This window comes from Calonectris borealis, chromosome 1 (genome assembly GCF_964195595.1).
Source record: "Calonectris borealis chromosome 1, bCalBor7.hap1.2, whole genome shotgun sequence".
Taxonomy (NCBI): Eukaryota; Metazoa; Chordata; class Aves; order Procellariiformes; family Procellariidae; genus Calonectris; species Calonectris borealis.
The window spans coordinates 125,598,420-125,613,522 of NC_134312.1; the positions used below are offsets into that span (position 1 = coordinate 125,598,420).

Below are 15,103 nucleotides of genomic sequence, written 5' to 3' on the forward strand. Positions count from 1 at the left end.
GGTTGCCCAGAGAGGTGGCAGATGCCCCATCCCTGGGAACATTCAAGGTCAGCTTGGACGGGGCTCTGAGCAACCTGATCTAGTTGAAGATGTCCCTGCCCACAGCAGGGGGGTTGGACTAGATGACCTTTAAAGGCCCCTTCCAACCCAAACTGTTCTATGATTCTATGATTCTATGAAAATCAAAGGGCAACCAAAACAAGTCTAGAGACAGGAGGCAGAACTTAGCAAGTCTTCTGTCTTGACAGAGGAAGGGAGAAAAGGTTTATCCTGCTGAGATATCCAGCACAAGAATGAGTGATAAACCCTCCCAACCCCAACTCTACGGGAATTCTGTGGGATCCAAGCCAGAATAACCTTCTGTTTCACCGCACCTGAATATTAAGCACAGGTGAGTTTCAAAAACAATCAGCTGACGGCATAAGACAGTCTGGTCATATATGGTTCCCACTGATTTTAAGCAAAGCAAGATGACTTTGCAAGATATTCTTTAGGTTTCATATGGACAAAGCTCAGTCCACCCACATGTACTCATCGACCTCAGCTGATTTGATTCTTCGTAAAATGTCTTTTTATATCATAACCTTTTGCTTACCAGAATTGCACTAACATGATATAGAGCAAATATGCTTTCAGAAGGCAAATGTTACTGCCACACAGACTCGGCCTTGGGTGCACAACTGATCAGCTGGTGAATGGTACTAGAAGGAAAACTGGTTAACTGTCTGTTTCTCACTGATAAGGTGGCTCTTATTTTTGTATTATTAATAGCTTGATTGATTGCATAGGAGCAAAGACTTAGCATGAAATTCTTCTCGATATCCTTCAGATCTAGAGGTCTGCCATCTTACGTACTTTACATATTCGATGGTGCTGGAAAAAATAGGAAGTCATTTTAGTCTAACACCTGGCATGAAACTGCAAAGCCAAGCACTTCATGAAATTAAAAGAACAAATCAACTAAGTGGTTGTGGCTCGGTTATATTCTTGATCATTTGGGGACTGTACTGCTCTAGGAAACAGCCCAGCTCCTTGCTTTAATACTGGATATTCTTCAGGGTATAGGGATTAATCCTGTCTGGTCCCCTGGCAATCTGAGGTCAGCAAGCGAGGGGGGAGGGAACACTTTAAATCTGATACTTCTGTTAAAAAATAGCTATGGTGCAGCACGCTCAGGTTTCCGTACAACAGGGACCGGCTTTGTTTTGTGTTAAAGACCACCCGTTTCTCTGCTTAAGTATTACATGCATATCACGCCAGCTCACAGAAACTGAGGCAACTTTTCCATATCATTTTGAACAATTTCACTAGCTGAAAACGCTCTCTCCCACAAATGTACCTATTTTAAGTACAACCATCTTTCACATCAGAAAGCAACTAGCTGTTGCTTACAAAACACAAAACTCCTGGAAGTGGGAGGTTTCATTTTTGTTGCTGGTTTCAGTTGAAAATAACGCAATTGCTGGACGAAATACTCGGTTTATTGCCACACTGGTTGGTCCAGCACATCTCCTGCACCTTCTAATTTCACAGGTGAGCACAGCGGGACAGCCCACCCCAGGCCTGCCCGCCCCAGGGCAGACGCTGGTGGGGCTCTCGCCCTGGCCGGGGGACTGCTGGCTGACCCCCGGCTGCAGCAGGGACCATCTCGGATGGGGCAAGGACCCATGGTCCTGTCCTGCATGCCTCTCTGGTGAGCGTGCCGGTAAAGACGGCTGAGGGTGGGTGAGCTCAGCGCCGCGCAGGGGGACGGAGGGCACTCAGCTGCCCTTTCCGTGCTGGGAGGAGGATGCTCAGCAATTGAGCTCTGAAGTTGAGAGACCAAAGGGGAAAGATTTAAAAAGGAGTATTTTTCCACAAGGAAGTATTTGCCTACAAGGCCACAGGCAAAGGCAACAGTTGCACCAGCAGCAAGAGTTCTGCACAAACGTTCTGAAAGCCGCACAAAGACCTGCACATACTCAGTAAATACAGCAAGGCCTTGCCACCTCCTAGAAAGGCTGTACGTGGCCCTAGTCTTACCTGCCATGACAAAAATAAACCCGTAATGCCATCCCCATGAACTACATTTTTTTTTCTTTTTGAAAGGGGTGACCTTCCGTTAGTAAATCCTGATTCAATCCCTTTGCATCATGCCCTGTGTTATGAGAACGGGCAGCAAGGAATACAAAGGGGCTTGGCTTGTCTGTTCCAGGAAATAATACTGAAATACTCCGGACAGCCAGCTCCCCAACACCTCGCGGTCCTGGTCCTTTCTTCAGGAGTTTTTAAACTGCACTAGCACATGAAAAAACCCTGAAGTCTGCAGGTGATGCTTAGATGGTCTGTAAGTTGTTCTGGGACAGGAGAGATCAATTCTAGCCTCTAGGTCATTTGACTTGCGTAATTTAACTCAGCAGTTTTTCCTGAGGTATACTGGAAAGAGAAACTCGGTCCCAAATAACACGCAAGCCGATCTCAACATTGGCTAGCAACTGCAAACTGGGTCTGCTTCAACTGACTCAACTAGGCAGCTATACAAAAAAGCAGTTCTGCTGAAACCTAACATAGTATCAATGACCTGTAAACGGAGAGGAAGTTAAAAAAAACCTCAAAGCATGCAATAATATCACCTGCTGGTTTCTATAAGACGTTATTTTACGTGTAAATTGAATCACGCTTTGTCTGCAATCAGTGCACGCCGCAGAGCAGTAAGTCCTACATCCAGCACAGGGCAGCTGCACCAGTAAATACGATCCCAGCAATGAGATGCAGCCATCATCTGGGAGATCGTTGAGGTACTGAGCGTAACGTATCTGTATTTCTGTTTCCTCTTTGTTTTCAAAGGGAAACAGAAGTGACATGCACTTAATTATGTTATCATTCCAAGCCTAATTAGAGCCACTTAGATGTTAAGTACTATTGAAGTGAACTGCATACAGGAGGATTGAGTTTCCATCTTTTCTTCTGTTACTACCTGCCTGGCAAGTGTCCTCTCTTATATCTTAACCTATTCTTGCAAGAATAAAAGCCACAACTTCCCTGACAGGTTTCTGGTGTTTTGATTGTCTTTTGATGCAGTGGTGGCAACTGCAAGTTGTAAGGAAAATGCTTTGGCCAGGAGACTATCAGGGAACATGGGATCTTCTCCCCTCCCCTTCACCACAGGAAATTTGCAGCAATCCTCCATCTCAAACAGCTTTTGGAATTGATCAGCACGTGTTTCCATAAACTATATACAATGTCCTTCACGTTTTCTTTGGTGAGGTCAGAGTAGAGCATTTGGACGGCCCCAGACAAGCTGCACGCTGTCACGCACCTTTGCGTTTTCTTCTAACATGGACAAAAATCCCAATCCAGGAGTACACCCTTGCAGACTGCATGGGCCTGCAGACCCCAGGTTCCCCATCTCTGCTACTGACTTTCAACTCTGGTTGGGCCCCAGGCCCCAGATATGACTTTGAAGCCAATGCACTTTATAGATCTTCAAAAAGGCAAGCCTTGGTTCTGCCTAACCGGACTGATTCAACACATGCCATGACATAACCCATGATGCCATCAACTGGCCTAAGTTTCAAGTCCAGTTACAAAAAAGAGTATTGATATTGTCTGGCATATTCAGGAAATTCTTGTTTCTTTGAAAACTACTTTTTTTTTAGGATTTCCCAAATCACCGACAATTTTCACCCCTGAGAGGACTACCTCCACCAAAAATTTCAGGTTTGGATATAGCTCCCATTTATTTTTATAAACATACAAAGATGAGATTTTCACCTTCGATTGCCAAAAATGCTGAAAGGAATTTTCTAAACACTTCAAAGTTGTTGCCAGATGGAGACCAACCCATTGGAAATTCTGTCCAAATGATAAATGTTTTTAAACTTACCAAAGGATTAAATCAGCACGGTCTAGCTGAAACTTCAGTTGCAGGAAATGTACGTAGGTCCTTGCCATAAGAATAATTTCTAGTGTGCCAGGGGTGAGTTGTAAACATACTTTGCTGGAGGAGTTCAGCGCAATCTTCTGTTCCAATGTACTGGAAGCTGTACCTGCAATCTGGTCAGGAACAAGATCCTGAAGAACTTCTTAGCTTCACTGAGAACTTCAATCCTGTGGCATCAGCAGGTCTGAGCCTTCTATTCAAAGGCATTAAGGCACCGAGTGGTTATAAGCAGGGGCTGAGGGGTCATACAGCAGGGGCTTCCTTCACTTCCCAGTTTTAGGGAAATGTAAATGCTCCTCTTCCTCTGATGTTTACAGGGTTTCACCCTCTCCTCCTCTCTCCTCTCCTCCTTCTCTGCTGCACCATATAAGCACGCCAACCTTTTCCTTAGGTCTGCTCCCAAGACCCACAGACTTTTGCAGATTAAGTCCACCACCTCATTATTCACAACATCACATTCTCCTAGCAAATAAACTCTTAAAAAAAACCTTCTTGAATATAAAAAAGAACATTTCAACCTGATACATCCAAATCCACATGCAGCCCAAACCAAACCCAACCTTTTCTCAAAGCTCACAGCACATAACTCCCAGAAAGAAACGATGACAAGACACCATTTCAGCCTTCTGCCCAGCCCAGGCTGCTCCGCAGAGTCCTCCTGCCTTGCGGTGCATCCAGCCTGGCCTCCGGGAAAGGGTCACCGCAGGCACCGCACAGTCACCACCTGAACTCAGCACGGCAATTCAGGGAGACGGGGAAAGCGAGAAACGGAGAGGGAAGGGGGGCTGCTTGTTTCTTTTAAGGATTTTAGCACTGGCCCCAGAACCATATAGATGAAAAAAGAACATCTTGCAAAATGCTGCATGGAAAATACAACAACCTTAATAGTAACAGCATTGCTTCCCTTCTTTTACTACAGCTCCTAAAAATCCCGTATCCTACTGCCAGAGCTCAAAGAACCAGCTCAGCTATGAAATAACGATAATCCAGTAAGACACGAGCGTGCCATGCTTCAGAGTCCCTCTAGTACAAGAGAAATTTAACTGCTTCCCTCTCATAACCCAGAACTGTTATAAAGACAGAACATATAAGTCATCTGCCCACCGCAGTGAAAAAGAGCTAAGATGGAAAGAGGCCTGCTCTACCGATGCGAAGGATCTATTCTCTGAGAGACGATTAAATGCTAATTAATAGTGATGAGCCTAAAGAAATAACATTATGCAAATAAAAATGGCCTTACAGTAACTGCCACCAGCTCCCTATAATCACCTCTGGAGTCTTGTATTTTATTCTAAAGATTCCATCACCTAGGTTTGCAAGACACTGAGGTCAACAGGATTTTCACCTGCAAATTTGGTAGATGCAGAACAGACGTGGTACTACAGTAAAGCCAGCATCTCTGTAGCAAGTATCATTGGACTTAAAAAGGATGTGAAAGATTGAGGGAGATGTTTCTGCAACCTCACATGCACAAAGAGCCTTTCTAGATATTCATCTATTAACGCATTGGCACATAAATTTGTAGGACAGTTGCAACAACTGAAAAAATTATGATAAAAATCCAGAGATGGAGACAACTAACGGTACCAGGTAACCTAATTTACCTCCCTGACAGCACAGGGAATTGATAAATAGTCACATAATCAGAGATAAAATCAGATTCTTGGATCCATTTTAAATTCCCTTGGTTTACCTATGATAATTGCCTCCATTTCCTTGATGAGCAAGGCTGGTATGAACCAGCATCCAAGAAAAAGGACTCTACTGCCTTCTCGACAGAAAAGTGCTAACAAGGCCTCTCCAGCACCCTTCCCTAGAATTTGTATTTACACTGTTTAGGCTACACAACAGGTTGCTTAGAGCAAGAGTGAACGCTAAACAGCCGAAGTGTTTACTACACTTACATACAGCAGCACTCCACCACACCCCTACCCCATCACCTCTGAAAGAGCAAGGACTTCTGCCACTGCTTGTTTATGAATGCATCCTATGTCTTCCCAAATGTAACTGGAACACTTCAAGTCACCCACTGTCCCTCCTCACCAGTCCAAACTGACCTGTTAATGTGAAAAAGTTACCATCCCCAAACTAGAGAACTGTCCAGATACAAACTCCATGGTCAAGGTGTAGCAGGTACCTCGCAGCAAGAAAAGAAGGAGCATTTAACCAACAGCAAAGTCAATTAGTCCCTTAAATGAGGTGTACAATGCTAATTTGTACCATACACACACAATTTTCAGAACGTGAAGGTGCATCACCAATGCAAAAACTACACCAGCTTGCCGACTCCTCTGCTCCAAAATATGCAAGCCAACTACACTCGTAAAACCAATTCCCTGCCAAGGAGGAGAACAGCGTGAGATCCTCGCGATGTCTGAAGGCACAACCGGCGCCGCACGGCAGCGTTCCCCGCCGCGCCGTCCCACCCCACCTCCTCCTAGCACACCCGCGAGAAACAGCCCAGCACTCGCCACGGAGCGCAAGTGGAAGTCACAGCTTTACCTTCTCTGTTTACTCGCACTTACCGGAGCTGTCATGCTGGCGTGCTCTTCTCCATTAGGACTGTCATTAAGGGGGTTTTATCCACAGCTGTGATAAAAACAAAAAAAGCCCACCAAAAAACCCGCAAAAGGAAGCCAAGTCGGGTAAGTACTCCATCAGGGAATTTAGAAAGCTGACTCTGGAGCTATGTGTTTAAACACCATCTAGCTGCTTTTTTTTTTTTTTTTTAATTAAGTTATTTATTTAGCCAACAGAATTCACCTTGGGCTACGCTCACAAGAAAACACCATTATCTTTAATCTTTCATGTATGTCATTATGAGAACAGAATGGGAAACACCTGACTTAAGGAGGCAACTGCACGCGGTTTGTGCCTAAGCAATAGAGTACTTCAAATCCATCATGACGGGGATATCGTGCATTTTTTGAGAATGTAATTTTTCTGGATTTCAGGTAACTTGAGTAGGAACAATAACATTTCTTAGCAAAAATATAGCAATGATGACTTTGCAGTCAATGGAACCACCAGAAGATAGAGCAATCTAAGCCACATGGGAAAGCTAAAACATTTCTCAAAACATTTCCTTTAAAACTGTCTTCTAACAAATATTAACAACATCTAAAAGAAAAAACATAAGCATGGTAAGTAAGAGAGATTAAAAAGACCAGACACATGCAGAAACCAGTGCAGAAGGACTGGAAAGAAGTTCTGGGGTGAAAAACAGTAATTACAGTAACCCAGCTGGACATTCATAGCAAAGATGACTAATGGCACCAGTAACTGTCAGGGACACGCAAATTTAATCCCATATTACAATGCACGGCTCGAACGGCTGCATTTGAAGACGGGTCAGCAGTTCAGCCATAAATTTGTGTTACAGAACAGGCCATGGCGCTTGCTCCTTTGTCTCAGGCATTCCCCAGAAAACGCCTTTGTGCGCTCCCGAAATGGTGGGCGAATGCCACCTCCGCCGTACCGCTGCGGCGTGAGGACCGGGAGCTGCCGCAGCCCCTCCCAGCCCCTCGCCACTGACCCCCTTTTCAGGGAAGCCTGAGAGAAGAGGGAGTTGGGGGGGCTGCCTCTCCGAAGCAGACACCGGCTCTCCCCAGGTCCCCTGTGCCAAAGGGGGCCTGAGCCTCTCGTCCCTTCATGGAGCCATCTTCTGACCACCCGAACCCTCCACGCTGGTGACATCATATTCCCACGGCCACCAGAGGAACTGGCTAAAAGAAGATGAATGATATGGAAACACGCAATTTCAAGCTGTTTTAAAATCACAGCGCTGGCTGTGGCCTCACAGACAAGCGACACTTACCTGTCCCACCACACTCCGGTCCACGGCTCTCCTGCCACCTGCTAACCTCCAAGGGGTCGTACCAGGATGCACAGGTCCGTTTTCCAAGCGATACAAACTTGGAAAACTAAACTACTACTATTGCAAACAGGTATCTTAGTTCTGATTTTATCACATTGCAAAAGACAAGCCAAGTTCTAAGAACCTAATTTAGTATCCAAAACATTGATCTTGGTTGGAAGATGCTCTTCAGATCAGTGACCCACCTTGGAAAAATATCTGAACAGAAACTCTACTTATACGCTTTTATTACATTAATTAACAGCAAGAAACCCCCATACCAGCAGGACAGCACACACAAAGCACTCATTCGAGCGCCAAGTGTCTCACAGGGCCTAAAATCGGAACCTAATCCCTTTGCTACGGTGCCTGTTTGGGGCAACAACAAGCTTTGCATGGAAGGTGAAACCCATTTTCTGCAGCCCTATAACTTTAAGGACCAGTGCATGCACCCTTAAAGCTCCCTCCCAAAACGCATTGAGGCAGGCTGTTAATTTGATAACAAAATATATTTCAAAGCCTACAATGAAATATTAAGTATATATACATTTTAAGACATAAATCACTTAAGAACTAGGTAAATATAAGATACCGAAGGGTGCTTAAATGTTTCACTGCCCTATAAAAAATTCACTTTGAATTCTAATCCAAAATTCATCTTCCCTTAAAAACAAGACAGGTTATATCTTGGATTTCTATCCAAGCAATTTATGATACCCAAAAGGAAAAAAATAAAAATAGCTAACAGCCAAGCAGTGCTTTTACAGCCTTTTTTTAATCTACTAGTTCCAAACCAGATGCATGCAGTACAGAATTCTGATTAGGAAAAAAAAGGCTGTTGAATTTTTATTACTATGTCCCTTAAGGACGAGAAGCGGTAACCCCAGGCATTTAACGTGTACTATGAATAACAATACATATGAGCACATAAAAAGCTTGTTATCTCTGTTTATGGAATTTTTTTACCATATTGATACATTTACGGAAAGAAGTTGGGAAGTACAGTGAGGGGGAGGAGAGGAAGCTATCAAAATAACAAATACCATTAAATAAAACCTATTTGGAAAGGAACAAGCTACGCAGTACGAAATTTGAATGAACCATGTCTCTTCATTACCACCCTGCAGCTCCCACATAGTCAGTGGAGCCTCATTTAATCCTTACACTAAGAGCCTTCATCTACATACATCTCACCCATTGATACAAATGCAATTCATATTTAACCCTGACAAATAATCACTCATGATAGGAACGTTCTGCGTACACAGATTTTCTTCTTTTATAAACGATGTAAACACAGAGAGGTCCTTCAGGATGTTTCAAAACAGCTCACTGGATTCAAAGAAGCATCTTTTCTCCCTGACCCCTCACGTCACAATCCATAGCCAGCTGGCCAGGTATCCGAAGGGTTTCCACCACACACCTCCCTGTCACAGGACCACTTTCCTCCGTGTGTTACCCTGCAACTCCATCCCCATAGCTAGAAAAAATCTGTACAAACTGCAGCTAAGCAACACAGGGCTTTCTCCTTTAGAAATTAGCTTACAACCTCTCAAAAAACGGCGGGTAAGCTGAACGAGTAAAATTCTACAAACCAGCCATTTGTGGCACTGGCATGTTTTCCTTCTGGTATTTAGATAAGTCCAAGAAATAATTTTTTAAAATAGTTCCTCCTATTGAATCCTTCCCATATTTTCAGCTCTTCACAGGGACTGAATTTGAGTTATACTGACTCTGGAGCCAGCAGCTTGTGAGAGTACAAAGAGCACCCCAGAAAATAATGGAGGGGGATTGAGACAACTCTGCGCATCCCTCAGCTCTCAAACTTGCCTGTAGAAAGAAAATGAGCATACAGCCAGAGCACACCATGTTTCTGCTCTACTCATGGCAATAGGTGCAGCCTATACTACATGGGTTGATTCAAAGCCCAGACAGGGGCCAAAAATGTGAATTAGTTTTTGTTCTTCTGTGCTAAAAGGAAGAACAACTGACAAAGACTTAGGGTCTGCTGTCAACTACTCTGGACCTTTACCGAGCCCTTTGTCGTCTTCTCCCATTGAGATCTGCCTAGGTTTCCCTAGGTTGGTGCCTTGTGAAACCAGATGCAACAAGCATGATGGAAAAGAAATTCGTTCTCTTTTGCTCATGGTTGCAGGATTCTATCTCCAGCTGCTTATTTTCTTCCTCCTTTTCCAGGCTCATGGAAGAGGACAAACAGACAAACACCCTGACGGCTGTTGGGTGTTAAGTAACTGGAAGAGCCACATTAGTGGGCCATGCCCTTGGAGAAGATTGGGACACATGGGAGCCTGACAGACAGTTCAGAGGAAAAGAATTCGCACTAGAGCATCCCACCAGCACAAAAGCGTTGCTGTAGCCCAAACCAGAGCTCAGCTGTGTTATTTACCCTATGAGGTCTCAGCTGTCAACCTGGCCTGGCATCACGACAGCCTACAGCGCAAATGCCCTTAGGCAGCTGCTCGGCTCAATGTACAATTCTCTCTTTTTTAATGAGATTAGCGTTCATGAAATGTGCTAGCTCGACAGGCATGAAGTCCTCTGTTTATTCAGGCTACAGCAGATACAGCGGTCACTTTTAAAAAGACGTAATTTGAAAAGATACCATGAATTCACCAGAGCTCCTGCAGTTGCTCATTAATCACAGGAATAAGAGGGGTTTCTTGTAGATCTGCTGAGAACGGAGCACTGGAAAGGATGAATCTGTAAATTGTGGCAGGTGTATAAACTTAGCAACCTACCTCCTTGAGACTAGCGTGAAGGATCTACTTGCCAACAAAAAAACAACAGATGATTCCGCCTTCCTATCCATTTCAGTCATCAGACATATCTGCTGCAGTTGCCACAAAAATTGTTAAAAAAGAAGGGGGGGGGGTAAGTTAAATGCTGGGGAGTGGGGGGGTCAATAACGCAGAGGTATTGCCATAAGTATGGATTAGCAAAATGACTTGTGGTTATGCTTTTTTTAATTAAAAAAGCCCACGAAGTTAAAGGCGAAACAGGAAAAGTCATACATTTGCTGTAAAGATGTAAAACATTATTGCCGTGAATAAGCAATTCTTTGTTTAGAATGCATTTTTAAGCAGAATGACGAAAATCTGAGTTACTCCGTTTCACAGACGCTTTTCACCGCATAAAGCTATTTAAACGATAACACACAATCAGCTTCCCTTGCTAGGAAGTGACAAATTCTCTTCAGTGTATCCCATCAATGATGTGCAGATTACGGTCTCTAACAGTACACAGCGGGGCCATTATCGTATGTTGTCACCGTGTACCATCAAAAGGGCTTTAATCTGCAGATTGCCGCCACCATACGCTGCTCCTGCCGGGGATCTGCTGAGTAACAGGCCAGGACGCTGCGAAAACCTCCAGCCTCCGGGGTCGCCTGAAAAACCCGGCTCCCCGTCAGACAATCACTGCAACTCAATTAATGTATCTGGGTCATAAAAATGGTTTACGGGAGCCTGAGCCGGGTTACGAAACGCAGCGCAGCGGATACACCGGGCGGCGGTGGAGGTCAGCACCCGCTGCGCCCAGGTAAGAGCCGGGCCCAGCAGCGGGGGGGGGGACGGAGGCGGCTCCCCGCCGGGCCCCGCGGCGGGACGGGGATGCGGCAGGCAGCGGGGAGGCGGGCGGCGGGGCCGCCCCGCAGCCCCCCCCCCCACCCCCGGTCCAGCCGGCCAGGGAGGCGGCGGGGAAGGGGGCGGCCATGGCGGCAGCCGGGGAGACCCCTGCAACTTTCCCCCGCCGGGGTTCGGGGGAATTCGCTCGCCGCAAAAAGAAGCAAAAAAAAAAAAAATTATATATATATGTGTATGTGTGCATACATATATATATGTGTGTGTGTGTGTATATATGCACATATATATTCCGGCATCAGCAGAGCTACGTCCCCGCAGGGCACACCGGTGCCATCCCGGCGAAGCCCCCGCAATCCGCAGGCGGCCGCCACCGGCCCCACCGCCCGCCGGCCGCCCCGGGCAGGTGGGGGCCGCGGCCGCCGCGGGGGTGCCGGACCCTGCCCGTCGGTCGGTCGGTGTCCGCGCCGCGCCGCGCCGCACTCACCCAGAAGACGAAGGAGTAGATGATGAGGAGGGTTTTCAGACACGTTATCACGGGTTTGGTCTCCATTCTCCTCGATGCCATAATACTGAGATCCCGGCTGCAGGCTGGGCGCGGGAGGAGGAGGAGGAGGAGGAGGGAGGGAGGGAGGGAGGGAGGAGGGAGGGAGGCGGAGGGAGGTGAGCTCAGCGCTGGGCTCGCCCCGGCCCGGCTCACCGCGCCGCCTGTCGCTGCCGCCGCCCGCGGCCCCCCGCCGCCCCCGCCGCGGGGAGCGCGCTCCGCCGCCGCCCGCCCCGCCGTCAGGGGGCGCTGCCCGCGGGGCGCCGCCGAGGGTCGCGGAGGGGCTCTGCGGGGCGCGGGGGGGGGCCCGGCCCGGCGGCCGCCCCGCCCGCCGCTGCAGCTGCCGCTGCGGGCGCTTCCCAGCGCCGCGTAACTCGCTGAAACTTCACCTGGCGGGGGTGGCCGCAGGGCACCGGGCTCTGCCCCCGGGGTGGAATTTGCTGGGATATATCGGGGAGGGGGGCAGGGAAAGAGCCTGGTTTTGAAAGACGAAGTGAAAGGCGCCCCCCGCCCCCGGCAGTCCCCTTTTCTCGGGGAGGTGCTCCTCTCGGGGAGGGCCTGCTCCGTTGCTTGGGGAGGGGGGAAGTCGGAGCTGGACAGGGAACTGCCCGTGTAGGAGAAAACGTATTTCAGCATCACGATGAAAATTTGTGTTTGCGTTCAAGCCGCAGGGACCTGGAGGCCCTGGCAAGTGCAAGTAGCACGGGTCTAGCGGTGCTTTGGTTACAGCCACGTAATACGGGCGAGCCAGGCTGCATCTAAGAGCAAGAGCTCTGCAACGGATCCGTTTGAGGGGCCAGGGCTCCTCCAGCTCTGCATCGCTGACATCTCTCTCTTCGGCAGCTCTAGCGCACGTGACTGCATTGAGACGGTAGGATTTATGAATGTTACCTTGTAAGAGCAGGTCATGAAGCTGGGATGCTGCCGGAGCCTGGTCCCTAACCTTGGCTTCGCCTCAGCCTCGAATCTGAACTCTATCCTAAAACGAACCTGGACGTTGAACCCCAGCCTAAACTGATCAGAAACCTTCTACTTCTGTATGTCTCTGAGACCCTGAGCTTCAGCTGGAACAGACCTGGCTCGTCTCTGCGGGCCAGGATGGGCCTCGAGTGGCAACACACCCCGGAGAGAGAACACAGCCCTGGAGAGAGCCTGCTTCTCGTTATTGTCACTGCAGCTACCAGCCACCCCAAAATCCAGCAAGGGATGGACAGCAGAGAAATAACCATATTAGTCTAGGAATGGCAAGGGAACTGATCCTGCAGAGCCCTGGCAGCAGAGCAGCAGTGTGGGTCTCGCCGGCCTCCGCCGGCTGGGCATAAAGAGGCTCGTGCTGTGGCTGCCTTCAAGAAAAGCACGGCCAGAACGAGTGTGCACATGTACCTTGGTAGCCTGAACTGCTGCACCAAGGCCACGGGCAGGCGTGGAGGGAATGCTTTCAGGTTTTCCTTTGTGTAGTTCCTGTTTTGGAGGAGGGTGTGTGTGCACGTCCCTCCTAAATGGTGTGCCTGCAGCCCCCCAAAGCAGTGCTCTGAACTATTACCTTTTACTGCATTAAAATTGAAACAAGGTCAATGCTAAGCAGTGTATCTCCTCAAGCTACAAAAGCAATGTAGTTTGTGCAGCTGAGACATATCAAAGTGATAAACCAGACTTCGCCATGCAAGGGACAGTGTTCAAAAACAGAGAGAGAAAAAATGGTCCCTGAGCAAGTGCTTCTGTAATACGCAGAAGTTTTGCCCTGAAGACTGCTGCAAGATTTTGCTGGGTTTGACTTATGACTTTAAGAGTTGGTTATTTTAATGGGTAGCCTACTGTTTCCCGAAACAATGAAGGCATTTAAAGGATGCTTGGAGGGGGAGTATTCTGCAGGATACACTGTTTTTTGAAGCATTCGCCACTTTTGTGGAAAATTCAGATGACAGGTGCATAAATCTTTATTGACTTGGCCATTAAAATGTAAATAAGTGCAGTAACTGCAAGAAATTACATTGACACTAACAACAGTTATAAATATTCACTGTACAAAAGCTACAGTAAGATTTTTGACAGAAAATAGCTAAGCAAGAGCAGGAGAAACTTATCTTCCTGCCCCTCACACATGGGCTGTAGAAAAGATAAATGCTGCTGTCACAAGCTAGCGACCAGTAACCATTTATTTCAGTAGCTATGGTTGTACCTTCCCTCCCCTTCAGGTGTTTTTAAGAAAGTGCGAAACAAAATATAATATCAACCCAAATTTAAGTATCCAGCCAACAGAAACCATGTATGGCTATTTTGGTAGATGCTGATTTTGACAGACTCACATTTTTTGCACATGATTTTAGGTCACTCCATCTTATAGAGCCTAGTTTGAGATACAGCCCCTGAGTCTTCTCACAAAGATGTGTTGGGGATTTAAAGTCCATAAATGCCTACAGAGCCTCCCTTTACAGTGTTGTTAAAACTCAGAGGGTTTTCCACCAGGAAACTTGCACCAGGGAACCAGAGAGAAAATAGAGGTGCAAGAAGAGAAGTCCACATCAGGAAATATAGTTCCTTCCTCCACGAAAGTCAGTCCCTAGAGGTGATGATGTCCTGAGAACTGAGAAACGGTGACTCCATGTTATCCCCACCTGAACCTACAGTCGCCTGCCGAGACTATATTTGGAGGAACACTGAGTTGCTTTTTGACATACAGTCAAGCAGCATATACTTTATTGGATGTAGATGCAAATTTTGGATTAAAAATGAGAATGTCTGAACGGAGCTGGAGATAAATCTGCCTGGTTACAGCAAATACCATTAAAATATGACCAGAGCACCAAGCCATCAAACATTTTAGGCTTACATGGAATTACCGAACAATTTCTAGCCTTCATGTGTGCATTGGAAACACGTTACCTTTTAAAATTATTTTATCGTATTTTTGCAGATTTGGGAGTGCAGATTTTCAAGTATATTTCTTGAACAAAATCAAAGCAAGTCTTTCTAAAGCAAAATACATTTTCAGTTCTGTAATCCATGTTTGCAAGTTGGGAACATAATTGCTCTTCAGATCTCCCCACAGAGAGAACATTCTTGTAGTTATTCAAAACAGGACATTTTTGCCTAGCTGTGTCATTTGAAAAATATTTCTTTAAAATGTTAGCAGTTTGCAGGGGATTCTTCTGACAATCGGTGCCTGTGAGGTCCTTTTTCTT

At 46.7% G+C, this 15,103-nt stretch overlaps 1 protein-coding gene across 1 annotated transcript in view; it reads right to left on the bottom strand.

Moving 5' to 3' along the window:
• Positions 1-12,107, bottom strand: part of TSPAN7 (tetraspanin 7) — a 101,611-nt gene extending 89,504 nt beyond the window's left edge. The window contains exon 1 of the mRNA XM_075174306.1: positions 11,865-12,107. Within this exon, the coding sequence (XP_075030407.1) occupies positions 11,865-11,945 (81 nt within the window). The 5' untranslated portion in view covers positions 11,946-12,107. The remainder of the gene's footprint in view (positions 1-11,864) is intronic.
• Between the last annotated feature and the right edge of the window lie 2,996 nt (positions 12,108-15,103).